We start from the raw sequence: 23,790 nt of genomic DNA, 5'->3' as shown, positions 1-23,790 counted from the left end.
GTTACCATAATTTTTAACCTAATTATATAGGATACCTCCCCCCCCCCCCCCCCCCCTTTTTTTTTTTACAAATAAATAAATAAAATAATCCTTTAGTTGTTTTAGCTATTAGTTTGAATAAATACTTTACAAATAACATATAAGGAGTATACAGCCGCACCCCCCCCCCCCCCTCTTCTTTTTGGATGTCTACTAAAAGTACTTCCTTTGTCACATTAGTCATTACATCTGTCTGGTATACGAACGTATACTTCTTGAATACCCCTGGTGTATCGGGTTATATCCCATGCATACGTGTCACACCTGTTGTATGGTTTACGGATGTGTAGCCTTCATATCAATTAAATATTTAAATCAGTGGATTGATTAGAAATGAGGGTGTTCTTCCATTAATTCAATTAAAATCATAACTTTTCATTTTTCTTGTTTCCCCTGCTGCATTCATCAGATTATATATTCATTTTGTTTACACGTACATCGTCGATGAGACAATTGTTCAAAAACGCATATAGGTAGGTTATATTTATTATACGATCTAAGACATGTTTAGTTTGTTAACTATACTAATAATCATACCCAGTAAATCCCACAACCACAAGTAAAGCTACTGGTATGATCTGAGAAGGGTGGGATGTCGGCAAACGTTACCTCCATCCCTAAGGACAGAGAGGCAACATCCACCGAGACCCTAAGCTCCAAAACAAACTGTACAACAAATACAAGTTAAAATTTCAAAAAATTGGAATCTAGTTTTTCCAATAATATAGTAGAATAAAACTAGAAAGAGAAGTTATAAATCTTTAAACCCTAAGTTGTAATCTATAATATAAATTAGTATCAGTCACAAAACAAAACTATTATCTTGCTTTATAGTTGAAACGGACCGAGTGATGTTACAACAAATCTACGTCTTCAAACAAGATATTACATACAGAAACTCAAATTGCAACATACATCTCGTCGTCCAGACCCATTTAGAAAACGTTCAACGGATTTTATACCGAAAAAAAAAATAAGTTTTTTGACTTAAAACAAAAATTTGCAAAAATACGAGTCGACTAGATTTATGGTGTAACGCTTCTATAATGCATCCCAAATTAACTTAAAACTGCATCCTAGTTCACCTGCACACAAGAACAGATTTGAGAAACAATATTTGATATATTTTAATTAAAACCACATTTTAATTATTGTTATGTTAAGTACCTCAATTAGAAGTTTTCGAGATTGTGGTCAAAACGGGGCCTCAAGAGACTCATCCCATACGTCTGCACTACCATTAGAAGCGTCATCGGCATCTTCCTCCATTGAAAGCCGTATGTATTCTCGATGTGCAAACCGATCCCACTCGGTCATTGTTGGATTCTCACGCTCCTGTTCACAACAAAAAGGTTATTTACGTTTCTACCCCTGATTAACTTTGGCAAAGTATTGATTGATAATAAAGAATTGCATACCTGACGAATGAGAAACGGATCACGAGATTCAAAGGCCATGAACTTGTTAAGGTTGAATAGGATGTTGAAACAACTGCCGGAAAGTTTGTTTCCTTTCAAGTCATGTAAGGTAAAATACTCCTCATCCTGTAAATTAAACATTTCATGATTAAAAAATGTGAATAAGTATATTGAGTTATTCGAAAAGAGTAAAATGTCATTTTCGTCCTTGAGGTTTGGCCATTTTTGCGATTTTCGTCTAAAGGTTTGTTTTTCCGCATCTGGATCCAAAAGGTTTGAAATCTTGCCATTTTCATCCACAGCTTGTTAACTCCATCCATTTTTCACCGTTACGTCAGGGGTATTTTCTTCTTTTTTGTTAACTTAAAGGGCAATTCGGCCTTTTTCACTTTACGTACAGGCATTTAGCATAATGTACATACGAGTCCTTAAGTGAAAAAGACCGAATTGCCCTTTAAGTTAACACAAAAGACAAAGATACCCCTGACTTAATAGAGAAAAATGGATGGAGTTAACGAGCCGAATGAAAATGGCAAGTTTTCAAACCTTTTGGATCAAGATGCGGAAAACAAACCTTTGGAAAGAAGTCGAAAAACTGGCCAAACCTCAGGGACGAAAATGGCATTTTACTCTTTCATAAATAAACCCTAGTAAAAAAAAAATACGCAGTGTTTGCAGGCCAATCCAACCAAAAGCACCCATTTCAAAATGAACCCATTTGAACATGTAACCCAACCCGGCCCATTAAGCCAAGAGGACCTATGCACCTGCGGTTTAACCATGTCAACTATTTGACATAATATGTCCTCGAAAAGAACAGGCTCTTGAGCCATACATTCCATCCTATGCAATTGCTCTTCGTAGAAAAACTGTAGTTCGTTTCTAGTAAGCACACCATTTCCATCTAAATCAATGCACTTAAACCTGAAAAACAATCATTTTTCGTTACGACTAGTGAAAAATATATATTAACAACGCAATAATAATTTAATTCGATTCACCATGGGTATAAAAGGTAGTAAAATTACAGTTACATACCAGTACTCGAGACTCGGCTCCGATGATTTATCCTCTTCCGATAAAATGAAGTAAACAAAATCTTCGTATCCCATTTTACCCTCAACTTCACTCGTGAACTTTCTTGGAACCTGCGATTTATAGCGGGTTAGGTAACAGGTGGTTGACCCATTACACTTTCAAAAGCAATTTTTTTAAATAAACTGGAGTGTCAAATATGATTACTATTTTTTTATTTCAATAATAATTTAATTTTTTGGCTAATAAGATGATTTAAGAGGTTTTATACATTTTAAGAACAAAAAAAATTTGGACAACTTTCAACCCTTTCCACCTCTATCCTTTTAAGCATCCGTTTTATGTTACAAATTTTGACCCATTTATAAGCAAATGGGCTAAAATTAGGGCTGCAAACGAACCAAACTTTCAGTGAACAGTTCATGAACCGTTTGGCTGGAAGTTCGTTTGTGTTCATTAGTTTAATAAATGAACAAACATGAACAAAATATTTCGTTCGTTTAGTTAAATGAACGAAAATGAACAGAGATCGCGTTCGTTCATTTATGTTCGCGCTTAACATGTTCGTTGACGTTCATTGACGCTCGTTTGTGTTCATGGACGTTTGTTTGTGTTCATGAACATTTGTTTGCGTTCATTGTGTTTGGTACCTAAAATTAACGAACGAACAAGAACACGTTCGTTTTTTTAATAAACAAACACGAACAGAAAATCTGGTTCAATGTTCGGTTCGTTTGCAGCCCTAGGGCTAATAATACCACCTCTAGAACAAAAGTGCAAGAAAATAAAAAGAAAACGTTAATTATTCAGATAAACATTACAAACCTGGGAGAATATTCTGTCAACAATTCTGTACGTGAGTGCATGGTTACCGTATCTTATAAGATTCTCTTTATCAATCAAAAAATCATGGTCCGTATCCAACTCCCAGAACTTGCAATATATTACGTAGAAGTGTTCATACGAGAAAAATCTGCATAAAAAAAGATATAATAATGTTCTTTAATTAATGATCACATCTTTTCATGACTAATGACAATTCATGCATGTGTAGAAGGTAGGGGCGTGCATTGTTTGGTTCGGTTTTATGGTAAAACCAAAACCGAAATGTTCGCTTTTCGGTTATTAAAAAACCGTTCGGTTTTGGTTTTTTCGGTTTTAGTAACGGTTCGGTTCGGTTTGGTTTTGCGGTGTTTTCGGCTTTTGGAACAAAATTACATAAGATTCTAAAATAAAAAGTATCATCAAAAGATTTAAGAATCTTTCTTATAAGTTTAGATTTAAGTTATTACTAGTAATAAGGCCACGCGCGTTGCGGCGTGGGTACATCGCAAACATCAAATAGATTAGCGCAAGCGTTATGTAATGTGTAAACCAAATAAAAACGTGTGTTTTGACGTATCCGATATAAATTATGTAACTTATATAAGCATTTAAATCAAATAACAAAATCCAAACTGGGTTGGTTCATTTAGTGGGGTTCCACCTAATTACTACATTACCCTTACATTTACATTAAGACTTAGTGGCATCAATGCACATGGTAACTCGTATGTCAAGTCATAAACCAACTAAAAACGTACATAAAGATAAGCACGAAAACGTATTATATTTGACCATGTTTATTAACATGAATTTATATTGACATGTACATATAAAAATGAGCATGTGAGAAAATAAAGTGTTTACATCAAAACGTATAACAACTTAAAACATACATAAAAATAGGCATGAAAACGTATTATATTAGACCCGACTCATTTATAGGAAAACTTTAGGTCGAAACGTAAATGTGTACTGTTTACGTCCAATGCCGATACATGAATATGTACCGAAATGTCCATAAAAATAAGTACGTGAGGAAATAATTTTTTTTATGTTAAAGAATGAAAATAAGGTGCCCGCGCGTTGTGGCGTGACATTTAAGGGCACATTATCGTTCGTTAAGCACGTTGGCACGGTGACATTAACGTGTTTAAGCTCACGAAAGAAACGTATAAAGATACGGTATGATTAAACGAAATGTATTAAGTTGTGACGAACCAACTATCCATTTCAAATTGATAGCAACATGTAAACGTGATATAAACTAAAAACACAAAGGGAAAAAAAGAAAAAAAAAATAAAAACTAAGGAAGTAAAAGTGAAAAGTTAGAAATTTAGATGATAGATTTGTTATTGTGTAAGTTTTAGGAGAAAAACAAATTAGTTAAAAAATGAGGGAGCCAAAATGGAAAATACTGAGGAGTCAAAATGGAAATTACATCAAAGGACAAAATTGTAATTTGAGGTGTTGTCGGTGGCCTTTGCCACCGACTTTGTCCTTTCAGATATAGTAGAATGTTTATCCTTTTTAATTAATATTGTTCACATAAATCTACCCTGCTAATCTATTTTATGTTTCTCCAAAGTTTTTATTAAGACATTTTCTTTTATAATAGTTTGAAAATCATTTAATTTTTATGTTAAACTTTGTTACTTCTTGTAGGCAATGGATAAATCATTTTAAAAATAAATAAACATGCTAATGTTTTTATTATAAATACTTAACAATCAAGAATAAAACTAATAATTCTTAAATCAATATAAAACAAACATTAAAAAAATGAGTTTTTAGGTTATTCGGTTCGGTTCGTTTTTGTTTTTTCCCGGTTAGTAACCGAACCGTAAATTTCGGTTCGGTTTTTTTTGGTTTTCTGCTTACCCCTAGTAGAAGGTAACACACATTTAGAAGAAAACAAAGACTAATAAATAATAAAAAGAAATTATTACTTTAAAACTTTGTTTATGTCTTCTTCTTCATCAGCATGAAGCATTGCAGAAATTAAATTTCCACGTTTGAGTTCCCTGAGGGTAAGACGACCATTACCCGTTCTATTCACGTAGTAAAATATTCTGTATATTACAGTTTCAGCTGGTCATAAAAAAGTATAAGTAAAAATGAATTAGTTAATAACATTCATCCCAATTAATAATAACATGAATAAACAAATAAAAAAAGAATCGTACCGTATCTCTCTTGAAATTCAGGTGTGCCCTGTAAGAATTCCAACCCTGGATGCGTCACTAAAAGTTCACGAAGTATGGGTTTGAAGTCCTCCTGTTTCACCGTTGAAAACCGATCAAATAAAAAAAAAAGTAGATGTACTAAATTACTAATAACCTTTTAACAATATTTAGAGTAAAATGCCATTTTCGTCCCTGAGGTTTGGCTAGTTTTGCGACTTTGGTCCAAAGGTTTGTTTTTTCGCATCTAGATCCAAAGGATTTGAAATCTTGCCATTTTCATCCGACTCGTTAACTCCATCTCATTTTTCTTCGTTAAGTCAAGGGTATTTCCGTCTTTTTTGTTAACTTAAAGGGTAATTCGGTCTTTTTTCACTTTATGTACAAGCATTTAGCATAATGTACATAAAGTGAAAAAAGACCGAATTGCCCTTTAAGTTAACAAAAAAGATGAAAATACCACCAAAAAGTCGGAGAAAAACGGATGGAGTTAGCGAGCCGCATGAAAATAGCAAGATTTAAAACCTTTTGGATCCAGATGCGAAAAAACAAACCTTTGGACAAAAGTCACAAAACTGGTCTAACCTTAGGGACGGAAATGGCATTTTACTCTATCGGAAATTACTAATAAACTTCTAACAATATTTAATTTTATTTAAAGACCTCCAAGAAGTCGTTGCTATTTTCGGTAGAAATGATTATACGCTTAAGTGGTCATTTTGAAATGGCGATGAAAATCGAGTAAGAAAAATGACCTGAGTTAGGTATCTCAAATCCGGCTGCTTTAACAGTGTAAATATCTGGGTTGCTATATCTTTCGTCAACATGTTACCATTGACCCAAAAATCCACAAACGCATCCCTGAAAAAAATGCATATTATTTTCATTTACTAACAGACCACATAAATTAAAGGCTTCACAAAAAACAATAAAAAGAATTATTAAATCGCCACACATAGGGTTGCAAACGAACTGAACGATCAGCAAACAGTTCATGAATCGTTCAGCGAGAGGTTTGTTTGTGTTCATTCATTTAATAAATGAACGAACACGGACAAGAAATTCCGTTCGTTTAGTGAAATGAACGAACATGAACAAAGACCACGTTTATTTCATTTTTGTTTGTGAACGTTCGGTAATGTGTTCGTTTATGTCCGTTTGCGTTCGATAGTTCATTAGTGTTTTTAATTATTATGTTTTACTTTAATACTTTAAAATTCCGACAAATAAGTTATTTAATAAGTATCAGTGTATTATATATTCTGTTCATCTGTCCATGAACGCTTGTTTGTGTTTGTTTGTTTTTATTTGTGTTAATGAATATTAGTTTCTGTTCGTTTGTGTTCATGAATACTCATTTGCGTTCGTTGCCTGAAATTAACAAACGAACACGAACACGTTCATTTCCTTGACGAACGGTCACGAACACAAAATCTTGTTCGGTAAGTGTTCATGAACACATATATTTCCTTAATAAACGGACACGTGTCCGTTTGGTTCGTTTGCAGCCCTAACCACACTCCAACAAATCAACCAATAAAACTCACTTGGTTACAACGCCAGTGTTACCAACATCTATCGCTTTAAAAAGAACGCTAGAGAAGAATGACGGAAGCATGCATATTTCCTTTGTAACGGGTTTAAATTCTGTTCAGTTCAAAGCAAAATTCCAAGAATTCAGTTATATATTAATTAATAATGGTCTAGAAAAAGTAAGAATACAACTTAAATTTAAATCTCACCATCCGCCGATAGTCCATTGGCATGACCATAGAAGAACTGATTAGTTCTAAACAAACAACGTTCTTTTAGTTCGTTAGGGATTGGACGCCCATTTTTAAAATAAAACTGCAAACATTGAAAGTATTTCAGTTAAATCTAGAAATTTTAAATAAACCATGGTACAAGATAGAGGCGAAACTTTCAAATTATTTACTTATGAATGGGTAGACTTAGGTTATCTTCACTTACAAAGGGTAAAATACCAAAATGACCAAAATTAAAAAAAAAAACAGATATAAAGAAAATAGGTCAAATGGCTCAAAGCGGTCAAAATACGATTTCTTAACCAGCTTACACAAAAAAAAACGATAAAAAATGCAAATGTATAGTGTTTGTAATCATATTTAACACATTATATATTTAAAAAAATGTCGAAAAGTATTTAGAGAGAACATGATGTGACACTTCAACCCATTTAATTATAAACGGGTCAACTTAGGTTATGATTTATCCATAATGGGGTAAATTGAATCAAATAAAAAAATAATTTAAAAGAAAACAGATCGAAATACAACCTCCTGAACCATTTCAGGCAAAGCTAACATTAATATTTTAACAATATTGTCCTTGTAAATATATTTAACACATTAAACGTTTATAAAAAATATTTAAAAGAACTTGGACAAAAAGCGCGTTGAAACGACCCAAAAAAAACTACCCAATTTTTTATCGTATATTAATATAACACAATAAATATGTATAAAAACATGGATAAAAAGCGTTCAGGCCAACCCAACACAATCCAACAAACCCAACTTTTAGCCCAACAAAACTATCCATTATGACGCCGAATCCATTTACCTGACCCACCCATTGTAGTGCGTCTACTACAAAATCAGTATTTAGGCTAACAAACCTGGGGTATTAACTCTTTGGTGGGCTCATTAGCTATTTTCAAAGAAGAACCTAAAACAGACGGGCCCGCCCTCTGTTTTGTTATACGGGGTGAACCAGAAGAGCTTCTTGGTGAAAGTGGAGGCACAAGGTTGTTACAAGATTTCGGGCTGGAAGTTGCTCCAGATACATTCAACGATACGCCTGTCTTCGCCTTGTATACCAAAGACTTCACCTATATAAAACCAAAAAAAAAAATATAATTAAAAATAACCTTTATCTATACATAAACACACACACACACACACATTCAACGATACGCCTGTCTTGGCCTGTCTTGTCGTGAGTTTTGCAACAAAGACACTGAAAGGATCCTAACAATACTGATTGCCCGTTAAAAAAAGCCTATGTCGAAAAGCAAAATAATAGAAATGTTTGCATTATTTAAGAAGTTGCGAAACACGTTTTGTTGCTTCTTCGTGAGCTGCAAAATATGTGTTGTTTCCTTTTTACTATATTTACAAAAACAAATATCATGTTCTTCAATACAGTGAATGTTATGTCAATCAATGACAAGTTGACAACCTATTACTACCTACAGAATCTAGCCCGTATTCACGCCATAATGCTGAAAATATGGATACTAAGACAACAACAATGTTGTGATAATTTATGGGTCAAAGTGAAATACCTAGCCCTATATGTTCAAAAGGTAACTCTGAAAATCTAAACATGTGTGCTAGTCATGGTACTTCGAAGCAACAGATTCACAAATTCAAACGCTTAATGATTCCAATCATATCACCTCTAATAAATGTAAATATCGTCATCATCATCATACTCAGGAAATCCCACCAACAGCAAAGCTAAGGTAGGTTCTGAGGAGGGTAAGATGTAGACAGTCTTACCTCTACCCCATTGCTGCTTCCAGTGAGACCCACGGCTCGATAGTAGTTTTGCATCAAGCCTTGGACATAAGGCACATAACAGTCAACAATCGGGACAAAGGCCGATTAGTGCATGTACCCTTTTGTCTTTCGGCTATCAACGCCACCACATAATACATCATCATCATCAGCATCATACTCGGTAAATCCCACCAATAGCAAAGCTAAGGTAGGGTCTGAGGAGGGTAAGATGTAGACAGCCTTACCTCTACCCCGTAGGAATGGAGAGGCTGCTTCGAATGAGACCCCCGGCTCAATAGTAGTTTTGTATCAAGCCTTGGACATGAGGCACATAACACTCAGCAATCGGGACAAAGGCCGATTTGTGCACGTACCCCCTTGTCTTTTGGCTATCTACGCCACCACACGCTGCATGATTAGTCTCCGCCGCTAAGCCGCTTTTAACGTTATTTTCACGAAATTAGTAAAACAACGTTAAAATTAGTGCAATTTCACTTTTGCCCGGTGAGGGCCCACACATATATACATTATATGCACACACCGCAAGCAGGGCGTCACCACATAATGCATGATTAACCTAATAAATGTAAATATCATTTCTCTAATTACCTTGTTGCATTAGATAAATGTTCATAAAACATATCATCCAAACAAAAATTCTAAAAACTCCCAATCTAGACCAAAAACATAAATAATCAAATTAAAAGATCACGAAAACCGCCTATTATAACAAATTACCAAAGCAGTAGAATCCGGAAGCGAAAGCCATTGTTCAAACAACTTATCTGCAACATAAGAATTCGACTTAATAGCCAAAGAAGACACTTCATTCAGCTGCAACAATTCGGGTTCAAGACGACACACATCCGGGTTATAATCCATATCCATATTATGATTTCAATCAATTTCTACAACCACAATCTATCATCTAGATCTCAATAACAACCCACCGCAATCACTTAACCCTAACAATCCGTAATTAATAACAATATGAACAATTAAACGAGACCCTTTTGAAACAAATCAATGAATCGATTCCCACATGTTGTTATTATCGATTTGAAATCGGATTAATGGCAGTGGGTCGTGTTTTTGAATTGGGAAACATGTAAAGATTGAAACTTTATGTGGGAATTGAATTGGGTATTGTTTGTGGGTTGTGTTAGTGCGATCGGAGTGAAGTGGGTGATGAATTGGGTGGAAAGATTAAAGAATTGGGCATGGGGGAGATTGGGGGAATGAAAATGGAGGAGAGTGGCGGTGTGGAAAAATATGAAATGGTGTATGAGAACTGGGATGGGGGGAAGACAATGTTACTCGCCCATACAAATCTTTTTTTCTTTTCTTTTTTTTTTTTTCATTGTTTTTTTTTTCTTTATGTGGGCTGTCATGACTCGAAACTTGTTTGTATTTAGCTCGAAAAAAACTCGCTTGATATAATTAATATTTAAGAATTTATGTGGGCCCACACCCGCCCCACCCACACTTCATCATCACCACTCTAAACAACCCACTACCATCTCCACCTTCACCACCACTACCATTCATCAACCACTTCTTCACTACCTACCATAACATCACCACCACTGTGCACCACCTAGAAAACCCGGATCTCACCATTATTGCAACTCTAAAGCACCTTCTTCCACAAACACAAACACGACCACAACTACCCTCCACCACATTGTACGACCACCACCATCGACCTCCACATACGACCATCATATTTGTAACGCCCCAAAAATATAATATTTAATAAATAGGGCATATACTAGAATTATGTATGAAATAACTTAACTAGATTTGAATAACTAGGATTAGTTAACCTAGTTTGTATATCTACTAGTCTCAAGAATGAAAGAAATAAGTTAACTAAAGTGCAAGGGTTAATCTTGCACATTTTGAATGAAGTTTGGGTTAAGTGGGGAAGAGCACAAACATCAGACATAAGTCTGATGTTGGTGTTGATGCAAGGCAAGGAGACATGAGGGTTTCTCATGGTGATGAATGTTGAAGAATTGAGGTAGAATCCAACCTTAACTTTCTTGCATGAATCAAGATTCTACATCATCTAGCCCTATAAATCACTTGGTAAGTTGAAATTTTTGATTTGGTGATTTTGATATGAAAGTGGGTTATGTTCTAATCCGTGAGTTAATATGAAATTGATCATGTATAAGGGTTAGAATCATCATTTAGAACATAGGTTATGTATGGTTTGTGTTAATTTGATGTTTAGGGGTGAAACCCGTTTGTTATTGTGAGGATGATGACTTGAATCACCACCTATGTCCAATTCTTGTTGAAAGATCGATGTATTATGTGGGTATGATGAATTGTTGTTAGATGAATTAAATAAAATGTGATGATAATATGTTTGATGTTTAGTTTTAAATACTACATGTTGATGAGTGGAAGGATTTGATGAACTATGTATGAATTTAGAAGATTATGCATGAAGTAGTTGTACGTTATGCTTAAAAAGTGGTACGCACACCAAGTGTATGATAAAATGCTTAAGTGAAGTTAGGATGCAAAAAGTTATGAAAAAGCTTGGTGTATATAGGAATGAAATACGAAAATGATGGTATGATCATGTTAAATTACTAATTTGAATATGGTTGTAAGCACATTTGCATCGAGAGTAGGTAATGTATATGATGCCTTTTGTATAGCCTACTTTGATATTACGAGTAGATGAGAATAAGTCGAAAGTTCACATGATGAATTGTTGACTTCTGAAAGTCAACTACGCATAAGAAGCATGATATGATTTTTTGTCATAAAAATAGGATTATAGGAAGTCGTAAGTTACATGTTATGTCAATACGTGATATTTGCGATGGCATGACGAATTTCATGAGTTTGAAAGGATATGAATTTGATTATATGTCTTATGTTTGTTGACTGTGACTAAAGAAAGTCAAATGTGAAATATGCGATTGATATGATTATTAACATGTACAAATGAGTATGCTAATAAGAGCGTGATTTCGACAAAATGGAAGTATAGGAATCACGTCGAGACGGGCTCCAGCACGAGGTGTTAACAGGCCAAGAGGAGGCAAGGGATCGGATACGAGCACGGACGCATAAGGTAAGTGATTTCCGTAATCACTTCTTAGTTGTTTATGTAAAGTTAGGTGCGATTTAATTAAGTATGATAACTGAGGTCAACTAGGAATGAGTTGTATGAAATCGATGAATTTCGCTAAGTAAATCAAATGGGTCAAGATGAGGTTTTATTGCATAATGGAAAGGTTGCATAAGTAACAACTTCGGTACAATAACCGGGTAATGGATAAAATTGTATGTAAGCATGCTAACCGAGAAACGGTGACGCGGGTTAATGGGCAAGAGGTTCGGTAGTAAATTATGAGTAAATGAATAAACAATTTCATAGATGGAAATTGTACTATTTAATGTTCAATTACGTAATAACGAATGAATTTAACGAATACCGGGTATCGGGTGCGTAAACCCCAAGTACGACACTCCGGATAATGTAAAAGTATTATGGTCAAAATGTTCATGTAAGTTTTGAGTTAAAAGGAATGAGTTATTTGATAAAAACATGAACGGGTTGGATAAATCGTAAATGAATAATAAGCCGATAGGGCGTATGTTAAGAATTTCCTTAATCCGGATATGGGATTTCAAGTTCACATGATAGAATGTCAAATTACGAGCATGTAGGAAGAAACGAGAGGTTAAACGGGTAAACGGTTCAAAAGTTATGCGCGTTTTAGTGCGTACGGACGACGAAACGGAGCTGCAGAAAAATGCAATATCTAGAGGGCGTCGCCGACGGCCTTAGGGGCGTCGCCGACGGGCTCTGGAAAGTCAGTTTTTGGCTGACGGGTTATTTGGTTGTCTACGGAAGTTTTGGGCTACGGGCACTTGCAAGGGCCGTCGCCGATGGCCTCCCCATGTTTAAAAACCTGAAATTTGTTATCTAAGTTGATTTGGGTACAGTAGGCTTCAGTTTGTTATCCGTGGACCACGACGAGCCTCCCAAACGTGATTTTGATCGTTCCTTTGACGTTATGGGCTATAAATCTAAGTCTAAGTACCATGTAGTTAATGTATGGATATATAAGAGGTATATAAGATCTTGAACGTGTACGTAAGAGTGTATGTGCATATGTAGACGTGTATTTAAGTATATATGAAGGCACGTATGAGTGTATGCAAGTAAGTAGAGACGTAGTAATGTATGTAAGTATGTAGACGTGTATTTATGTATATGTGAAGATACGTATGTGTATATGTACGTATGTAGAGACGTAGTGATGTATGTGTGTATGTAGATGTGTATATGGTATATATGAAGGTATGTATGAGTGTATACATGTATGTAGAGATATAGGAAGGTATGTACGTATGTAGATGTGTATGTATGCATGTAAGAATGTATGTATGCATGATATAGATACGTCAAGTAATACGTTATTAATAGTGTGCCTTGAGAATGAAAAGTAATGCAGGTACATTATTGAAGCCTCACCAGGATATGGATACACAGATGAAATGCTTAAAGTTAGAAAGATAACGAAACGGGAAGTGTACGAGATTGAATCTTGTTTATGTATTGTGTACTAATGTTATCAATGTATGTGGTGAGTGCAGGTTGTACGAATCACGGGCGGTTATCACGAAGAATAGAGATCGAAGACCGAGTCACCAGATAGATTGTACGGGAATAATTGAGTATGTACTTTAGCAAACAGGACTTATACTTTTTTTGTAAAAGATACATATTCATTAAAACGAACTTTCAAGTAAGTCAAGACGTTTGTAATGAAAGAAATTTTATGGCACGACTTTCCGCTACGACTTCTTGTCAAATACGTATTAGGGCCTTACAAGTTGGTATCAGAGCCCTGGTTTGAGTGAAATCAAGTACGGGGAGGGAAACACTTGAACTCAAACCTGTGCGCTCTTATGACCAGGAACCCGTACAATCCAAGACTCGATCAAGATCTAAAGGTGGAAGAGAATGTAAGTGTGTACTTAAGTATGTATTTGAAAACTAACAGTATGTTATGTGTAAGGTAAGGATAATTGATTGGGAGAGGATGATTCGTGAATGCGGTCTAGGACCGGCACCAAGGCATGTAATAAGACCATTGCCCAGGTACGTAAATTTAACATGTGAGTGCATGTAATGGTAAAGCCTATTAAGTGAATGAAAATTTTAAATGAAGGATAGTAATGGAATAGTAATGAGGATTTTGGAATGTTAAACGTGCCGAAACTTAATTCTTCGGACATAAGGCGATGATTAGATGAAGGCACGAAACTAGTATGTAGATTGCGTACCTGGCCAGTACGCAAGAAATATATGACGTTCGTGAGACCGTGATAATTGTTGCAGGTATGTCCGAAAGGATTGAGTATTAGGTGGACGTGTGGGTGAGAATTATAAAACTCTTAAGAAAATTTAAGCAACTCATATAAATGGAACGAATGAACAATGTGTTTGAATCCGCGAGACGGATTCAAACATAGAAGTAATGGTATGTATGAATTATATGTTTGAACCCGCGAGACGGATTCAAACATAGAAGTAATGGTATGTACGAATGATATGTTTGAACCCGCGAGACGGATTCAAACATAGAAGTAATGGTATGTACGAATGATATGTTTGAACCCGCGAGACGGATTCAAACATAGAAGTAATGGTATGTACGAATGATATGTTTGAATCCGCGAGACGGATTCGAAGCATAGAAGGAATGAGAAAGTATGAATGATATGTTTGAATCCGCGAGACGGATTCAAAACATGGAAAGGAATGGAAGGTGGAATGAAAAGCCCGAATTCGTAAGTAAATGCGGACCGAAGAGGAAAAAAATTCTTAAGGCAAATATTAACCAAGTTATGTTTTTCTTATGAGAACTTATAGCTCGGTTAGGAAGGGATGTGACAGAACTGGGTAATTGGTAAGTATAGGTCAGAATGTATTTACGATTGGAATTTTGAAAGGGTCAAACAAAGTAAACTGATAGATAATTTAGCAAGTAATAGCAAGATAGCATGAGGTAGTTGACTTGTCAAGTAGATAAAACTGATAAAAGCTAATGTCGTAGCAAGAAACTTTAGGCGAAAGAAATAAGCTCTAAAATAAGTTATGTGCTAGATATATCATTAATTGGCTCTTGGGAGTCGGGATGAACGACGTCTACGACTTAGACAAATGATTTAAGTAGGGGCATAAACGGGTAAAAATCTTGTAAATTAATAATAAAATGAGGAAATGAAGTCTTTGCAAGTACGCAAGAATGGAAAGGAAAAAATATGAACGTATGCTCTAATACATCTATGATAAGTAAGAAGTACTGGGTTGACTTTAAAGAGTCAAACTGTAAAAGTTGACAAATAAGTTAGAGATCTGAGAAAGAATGATTATGTATTGACCCGTCATGAGTGGGTCAACCAACGGAAGAGACATGTTAGGTAATGGTCATGTATTGACCTGTTTAAACAGGTTGAACGTACTAATGTTTTGAAAAAGAAATCGAGAAAGAATTAATATATAAATAAGGAGATGCAATAAACATTATGTCTGAACAAGTTGAATGTAACTGTGGAAATTCTGATAGATTATACAAGACAGTAAGTATCGTTGGAAATACTAACTTGATGCTAGGCTTGTTGGCCATGTTCATTTGAACAAGACATTGTTGAAAGAACGCATTTAAGTGGAAGCTTAACAAAGGAACAAATACAATCAACCCAGGTATCGCATGACTCACAATGAATTGGGTCGACTCAAGTCGCAGGCAGTTGGATTATGCAATGGAAACGAGGTTAGTAAAACGTTTAGCTTGTGATTATAAGTAAGAATTGATATATCGAATGTTTATGGTATGCGTATAATGATACGTCGACCTTTCTATGAACGTGAAATGTAAGTAGAAGGGACGTTAGTAACGGGATGTTAGGGTTTGCTTATGGTGAACAGGATGAAATAATGTATACGATATAATAATAGAATGAAATAAATCATAAGAAGTGAAAATGACACTAATAAGAGCTCTGGATAAGTTTCCGACCTTTCATGTGTTTATGAAGGTAAAGTTTGCTTAATTTAAGTAAGTAGGGACAATGCGTACAACTACATTTAATTATGAGTAAAATTTTAGCCAAGATCTTGAATGTATTCATATTGTATTATGCACTCTGAATGGGTAAAAAGAAAAGGTAAGAGTAAGAATGAGCAAGGTTTCGGGGACGAAACCTCTTTTAAGGAGGGTAGACTTGTAACGCCCCAAAAATATAATATTTAATAAATATGGCATATACTAGAATTATGTATGAAATAACTTAACTAGATTTGACTAACTAGGATTAGTTAACCTAGTTTGTATATCTACTAGTCTCTAGAATGAAAGAAATAAGTTAACTAAAGTGCAAGGGTTAATCTTGCACATTTTGAATGAAGTTTGGGTTAAGTGGGGAAGACCACAAACATCAGACATAAGTCTGATGTTGGTGTCGATGCAAGGCAAGGAGACATGAGGGTTTCTCATGGTGATGAATGTTGAAGACTTGAGGTAGAATCCAACCTTAGCTCTCTTGCATGAATCAAGATTCTACATCATCTAGCCCTATAAATCATTTGGTAAGTTGAAATTTTTGATTTGGTGATTTTGATATGAAAGTGGGTTATGTTCTAATCCGTGAGTTAATATGAAATTGATCATGTATAAGAGTTAGAATCATCATTTAGAACATAGGTTATGTATGGTTTGTGTTAATTTGATGTTTAGGGGTGAAACCCGTTTGTTATTGTGAGGATGATGACTTGAATCACCACCTATGTCCAATTCTTGTTGAAAGATCGATGTATTATGTGGGTATGATGAATTGTTGTTAGATGAATTGAATAAAATGTGATGATAATATGTTTGATGTTTAGTTTTAAATACTACATGTTGATGAGTGGAAGGATTTGATGAACTATGTATGAATTTAGAAGATTATGCATGAATTAGTTGTACGTTATGCTTAAAAGGTGGTACGCACACCAAGTGTATGATAAAATGCTTAAGTGAAGTTAGGATGCAAAATGTTATGAAAAAGCTTGGTGTATATAGGAATGAAATACGAAAATGATGGTATGATCATGTTAAATTACTAATTGAATATGGTTGTAAGCACATTTGCATCGAGAGTAGGTAATGTATATGGTGCCTTTTGTATAGCTTACTTTGATATTACGAGTAGATGAGAATAAGTCGAAATTTCACATGATGAATTGTTGACTTCTGAAAGTCAACTACGCATAAGAAGCATGATATGATTTGTTGTCATAAAAATAGGATTATAGGAAGTCGTAAGTTAAATGTTATGTCAATACGTGATATTTGCGATGGCATGACGAATTTCATGAGTTTGAAAGGATATGAATTTGATTATATGTCTTATGCTTGTTGACTGTGACTAAAGAAATTCAAATGTCAAATATGCGATTGATATGATTGTTAACATGTACAAATGAGTATGCTAATAAGAGCGTGATTTCGACAAAATGAAAGTATAGGAATCACGTTGAGACGGGCTCAAGCACGAGGTGTTAACGGGCTAAGAGGAGGCAAGGGATCGGATACGAGCACGGACACATAAGGTAAGTGATTTCCGTAATCACTTCTTAGTTGTTTATGTAAAGTTAGGTGCGATTTAATTAGGTATGATAATTGAGGTCAAATAGGAATGAGTTGTATGAAATCGATGAATTTCGCTAAGTAAATCAAATGGGTCAAGATGAGGTTTTATTGCATACCGGAAAGATTGCATAAGTAACAACTTCGGTATGATAACCGGGTAATGGATAAAATTGTATGTAAGCATGCTAACCGAGAAACGGTGACGCGGGTTAATGGGCAAGAGGTTCGGTAGTAAATTATGAGTAAATGAATAAACAATTTCATAGATGGAAATTGTACTATTTAATGTTCAATTACGTAATAACGAATGAATTTAACGAATACCGGGTATCGGGTGCGTAAACCCCAACTACGACACTCCGGATAATGTAAAAGTATTATGGTCATAATGCTCATCTAAGTTTTGAGTTAAAAGGAATGAGTTATTTGATAAAAACATGAACGGGTCGGATAAATCGTAAATGAATAATAAGCCGATAGTGCGTAAGTTAAGAATTTCCTTAATCCGGATATGGGATTTCAAGTTCACATGATAGAATGTCAAATTACGAGCATGTAGGAAGAAACGGGAGGTTAAACGGGTAAACGGTTCAAAAGTTATGCGCGTTTTAGTGCGTACGGACGATGAAACGGAGCTGCAGAAAAATGCAATTTCTAGCGGGCGTCGCCGACGGCCTTAAGGGCGTCGCCGACAGGCTCTGGAAAGTCAGTTTTTGGCTGACAGGTTATTTGGCTGTCTACGGAAGTTTTAGGCTACGGGCACTTGCAAGGGCCGTCGCCGACGGCCTCCCCATGTTCAAAAACCTGAAATTTGTTATCTAAGTTGATTTGGGTATAGTAGGCTTCGGTTTGTTATCCGTGGACCACGACGGGCCTCCCAAACATGATTTTGATCGTTCCTTTGACGTTATGGGCTATAAATCTAAGTCTAAGTACCATGTAATTAATGTATGGATATATAAGAGGTATATAAGATCTTGAAGGTGTACGTAAGAGTGTATGTACATATGTTAACGTGTATTTAAGTATATATGAAGGAACGTATGAGTGTATGCAAGTAAGTAGAGACGTAGTAATGTATGTAAGTATGTAGACGTGTATTTGTGTATATGTGAAGATACGTATGTGTATATGTACGTATGTAGAGACGTAGTGATGTATGTGTGTATGTAGATGTGTATATGGTATATATGAAGGTATGTATGAGTGTATACATGTATGTAGAGATATAGGAAGGTATGTACGTATGTAGATGTGTATGTATGCATGTAAGAATGTATGTATGCATGATTTAGATACATCGAGTAATACGTTATTAATAGTGTGCCTTGAGAATGAAAAGTAATGCAGGTACATTATTGAAGCCTCACCAGGATATGGATACACAGATGAAATGCTTAAAGTTAGAAAGATAACGAAATGGGAAGTGTACGAGATTGAATCTTGTTTATGTATTATGTACCAATGTTATCAATGTATGTGGTGAGTGCAGGTTGTACGAATCACGGGCGGTTATCACGAAGAATAGAGATCGAAGACCGAGTCACCAGATAGATTGTACGAGAATAATTGAGTATGTACTTTAGCAAACAGGACTTACACTTTTTTTTTTGTAAAAGATACATATTCATTAAAACGAACTTTCAAGTAAGTCAAGACGTTTGTAATGAAAGAAATTTTATGGCACGACTTTTCGCTGCGACTTCTTGTCAAATTCGTATTAGGGCCTTACAATATTGTACTGCCCTTGACCACCTCCGAGCACCCACACCTCTTACCTTCACAACACGTCACTTGTTCATCACTACTATCTACCCTTCACCTCAAAACCCGAACCAATACAACCACTGCTCACAAACCACCCTCCAACCGACCACCTGCGACAAAGCAATTCGACCACCACTATGGATCATCGAAGGTCGAAACACCAGGGTACCATTGTTACGCCTGCCGCAACGTTATACGGTAATTTGGGCTTTCATACGTCTCGTTAACTCTGCACATATACGGCAATAGATTGGAACAGCTCATCTACGCTAACTCTTGCAGCTGGTTCTTAAACATCGCTTTCTGTTATTGTGCACTAGAAAGATTGTGACAACCGACAAAATAAATGGTAATTCCATACAACTTAACAACAAAATATAAGTTTAATTGCGTTCATTTATGGCTTAATTTGTGCACGATTAGGTCATACAAGTCTAGCAATTGTAGGAGATGTTAAAATTTACAATTTTGTATTGTTACATTCGTCGTGTCGCGAGAAAACAATTAACTATGTCCGAATATGTTGGCTAAAGCCTAAAAAATCACTATTCACTGAACACACTATTCATGCCAGCAAGTTCTAAAAACTGGCCGAAATGATCAATGAACATTATGAAAGCATATAGTCATAAAAATATGACTAAAAACCCTAATTAGGGGTACAAAATGCAACAACACTTTAACTTTCTGGTAAATGCATATATTTATAAATCGTCCGACCCGCATTAAAATTTACCATTATATTTGTCCGCAACATCAAAAATTCAGCAATGTAATGTCTATAAGACTTGCAAAAAATGCCATACATCCTTACTAAACCCGAGGACATCAATGGTATATCGAAATCACTGCTCCCGGTATTACGACGCACTTTTCATATATTGTCTGGTTTCGAGCCCACAAGCGAACTAGTGGTATTTTTATCATCTTAATACCTAGTTAACTAGCCTAGTGAACTAGTTAGACTTCATTTGACACTCTAAAACATGATTAACATCATAATCATGAAAGAGCTTCCTTAATGACTAATATATCTAAACATGACATTTTTTATACATATGTAGAATTTATATAGAAAAACATAATCTAGCTAACCCATGCCCAAAATAGGCCCAAGTGGGCCCTCCCATACTCACCATACTTCTTGCTACTCAAAGTCATGGATGTTGATGGAATGGTAAGGCTTATGTTGACTAAGGTGTATGAACTTTATAAGTTATAACCATACTCACAATCCTTCATTTTACACAACTTGCAAACACAAAGAAACCCCCTTTGCTCCCTCCCATTTACGGCTCCACCACCACCTCTTAAACCCACCATTTTCACTCATAAAATCCACATTTCAAGCCTTACAAACCCATTTCATGGAGATCTAAGGGTGTTGCAAGCATGGAGGAGCATTAGAGGACACCTTGGAGCTTCTACACCTTCATCATCTTACTTTCTAGTGTTACATAAGCTTGGACAAAGTTGTAAGACCTTATACACTCATTTTTTAAGCTTCTTATATTATGTAGATCATAATGTACAAAGTGGCCATCTTGAACTCCACATAAATCAAAGCTTAAAAACCCTAATCACAACTTAAAAAGTCTACTAAAATAATATATTATAATGTGATTATGTTGATTTGTGTTAGATAGTGTATATGATCTTGGTGATTATGTTAAAGTAAGTTGTTAATATGTGATGATCTTGTATGAACTTGGCTAAGGATGATGATCTAAACACCAAGATGTTTAGATCTAAACAAGATCATCATCCTCATAATCCATGGATTTAACTAATAACTTGAAGGTGATTTATAACAAATATAACTTTTATAAAAGTTAAAACCCATGATTTACATTATAGTGGTCTTAAAAGTAGCTTAAACAAGGTTGTTAAAATGGAAGTAAGATAGTTAAAAAGCATGAGAAATATGTTGATTTTTAATGGTCTAGTTGAAATATATAAAAACGTGCCATCATTTTTAAAAGATATTGTTAAAAAAATATTAGTAGAAGGTCCATGGAAAATGAAGGTGTTTATGGATATTACATGCATGTAAAGTTGATGTGGGAACTTGATTTGAGATTAGTGAAAATTTTGGGCTTAAACATGCTTTAAAATACGTTTAAAAAAACGTGAAAACCGCCATAGTTTAGGGGAAACTATGGAGAAATTTTCTAAAATCTTAATCGCTTTTAAGGGGTAACTAAAAGGTGATTAACAAGACTAAACGCGATTTCACTCACAAATACTTTCCCACTATATTGATAAATAGCGCAAATGTATGGGTGACTGATATTCAATCTCTAATATAGAGGGAACATATTAGAGACTAGAAATCAGTTCTTAGTATTCCCAAAACAAATTGAATTAGGGACTGATATTTAGTCTTTGTTGTCTTTTATTTATTGAAGGATTTAGGACTGATTCTCAGTTTCCAATTATTTGGTTTGAATTCTACCATTTTTAGGAAAGTATTGGAGACTGAAAACCAATCTCAAAAGTATTGTAGGAGGCCTTATTTAGAACTGTGATTTAGTCTCTGATCAATTTTCTAAATGAAACAATTAGAGACTATATTTAGTCTTTAATAATCGACGCATGTTCTACCATTTTGAGGAAGTATATTAGAGACTTAATATCAGTCCCAATCACTCCTATAAGAGGCCGTATTAGAGATTGATATCTAGTCTTGATTGCATTTTATCTACGAAAAGAATAAAACTGATTTTTAGTTCCCAATTATTTGATGTATATTCTAACATTTTAAGGAAAGTAAATTATACACACACAGATATATATATATATATATATATATATTATGTTATTTATAAATTTATAAAGAGTAATAATTATAACTAATATATTAATTAATAAATAACAAACGAACCGAGTCTGATCGATCTCGAGCTTGGAAAATTATATATATTGTAGGATCGTGTCTCGACCCAAACGAGTCGTTCAGAGGAGTTTTCGTCAACTACAGGTGCGGAAAACAAGTAATCAATGTAGAAATAGCTTGCAAATCACTTTAAACACCTTTTTGTATTGATGTATAACAGTTTACAATCAAATCTCGATCCGGCAGCACTTCGGTACAAGTTACAAGGAATCCTTACAAATGTTTCGCTTGTAATACTATATATAGTTGTTGAGATTTCGCTTGAATGTACATGACATTCAAGCGGAACCTTCAACTGACATTCAAGCGGAACCATATTGTGACTCATAAGCGAAACCTTCTACCTATGTCACTACAAGCGAAACCTATTACAAACACTCATACAATCTCCTATTTTCTCGAATAACGTGCCCTGATCTAACAATCTAAGACTAAGACTCGATCCAAGACGAAGTCAACAGATGTAGTGCACCAACATATATTAGCCGCACTCGAGCTTTAGAAACAAAGGTCTCGAGTTCTCATTAGTTAAACTAGCTCGATCTCGGTTTGGCTCATTTGCAACCCCATTTCATGGTCATTGATGACCAGCTAGGGGTAATTTTGACCAATTAGGTTTATTGATGCAAGTCACCCTAAAATCTTAATTTCACACCCTGTATAGGGGTTATACGACCTGTATAGAATAATCTGACATGACAAATATTGGGTATGTTGTACTACTCGTGTATAGATGGAGAAAATATTAGGTATTATAACATTTTATATGGGTCATATAACATTATATGATGTTTAAGTGGTATAACATTATATTAGCCGTATACCATTCTCTAACATTTATTTTTGTGCAACAATTAGTTATACGGTCTGTATAACTCTATATGGGTTGTATACATGTAGGGGTTTTAAAATAATATTTTAAGGTGTGAGAATAGTGAAAGGCTTTTATTAAAAGTAAAATAATTTAATTAGCACATTTAAAATAACCATAATGCCCTTTCATATTACAAATTCATAAATTCGGTCCCTAATTTATCATTTTCCCTCCTCTTTAAATTTAAAAATTTGTAAAGACTCATAAATTATATATTCCCTCTCATTCCAAAAATTCCCTTCCAACTTAAATTCATATTCCCGCTCGGTCCCTTAACCCTAATTCGTTTTACCTCTTTATGTTTTCCCTTATTAAATTCTTCACTGCCGCTGCTTCATTTGTGGCTTTTCGGCGATACTCTTCCACTGCAACCACACTGACGACGCTGGCAGAGGTAGTGATTGTTTACGAAGATAATCAACAGTGAGATCGTGGAGGTTGGTTCTTCCAGCAAGCTTCATAACTCGCCCCGTTCAGGGAAGTCACAACGTTGGAGGTGACAATAGAGAAGGTCATTTGATTTATTAATTGTTTGATTTAAATGAATGATTGTATT

The 23,790-nt window shown here is 35.0% G+C and overlaps 1 protein-coding gene across 1 annotated transcript; it reads right to left on the bottom strand.

Annotated features, from left to right (window-relative positions):
* Positions 1-837: 837 nt before the first annotated feature.
* On the bottom strand, positions 838-10,338 carry LOC110941036 (serine/threonine protein phosphatase 2A regulatory subunit B''beta). Its single transcript, XM_022182639.2, has 13 exons — positions 9,761-10,338; positions 8,137-8,349; positions 7,241-7,346; positions 7,046-7,145; positions 6,254-6,359; positions 5,502-5,592; positions 5,265-5,406; positions 3,318-3,465; positions 2,496-2,605; positions 2,225-2,381; positions 1,458-1,583; positions 1,207-1,374; positions 838-1,124 (listed from the first exon to the last, which is right to left on the bottom strand). Exons 1-12 carry the CDS (start codon positions 9,908-9,910, stop codon positions 1,234-1,236), a joined length of 1,590 nt encoding a protein of 529 aa, XP_022038331.1. The 5' UTR covers positions 9,911-10,338; the 3' UTR covers positions 838-1,124; positions 1,207-1,233.
* Positions 10,339-23,790: the final 13,452 nt, after the last annotated feature.

The sequence above is a fragment of the Helianthus annuus genome, chromosome 5, assembly GCF_002127325.2.
Source record: "Helianthus annuus cultivar XRQ/B chromosome 5, HanXRQr2.0-SUNRISE, whole genome shotgun sequence".
Classification (NCBI taxonomy): Eukaryota; Viridiplantae; Streptophyta; class Magnoliopsida; order Asterales; family Asteraceae; genus Helianthus; species Helianthus annuus.
The sequence above is the reverse complement of the archived record's forward strand: the minus strand, read 5'-3'. Positions and strand labels throughout refer to the sequence as shown.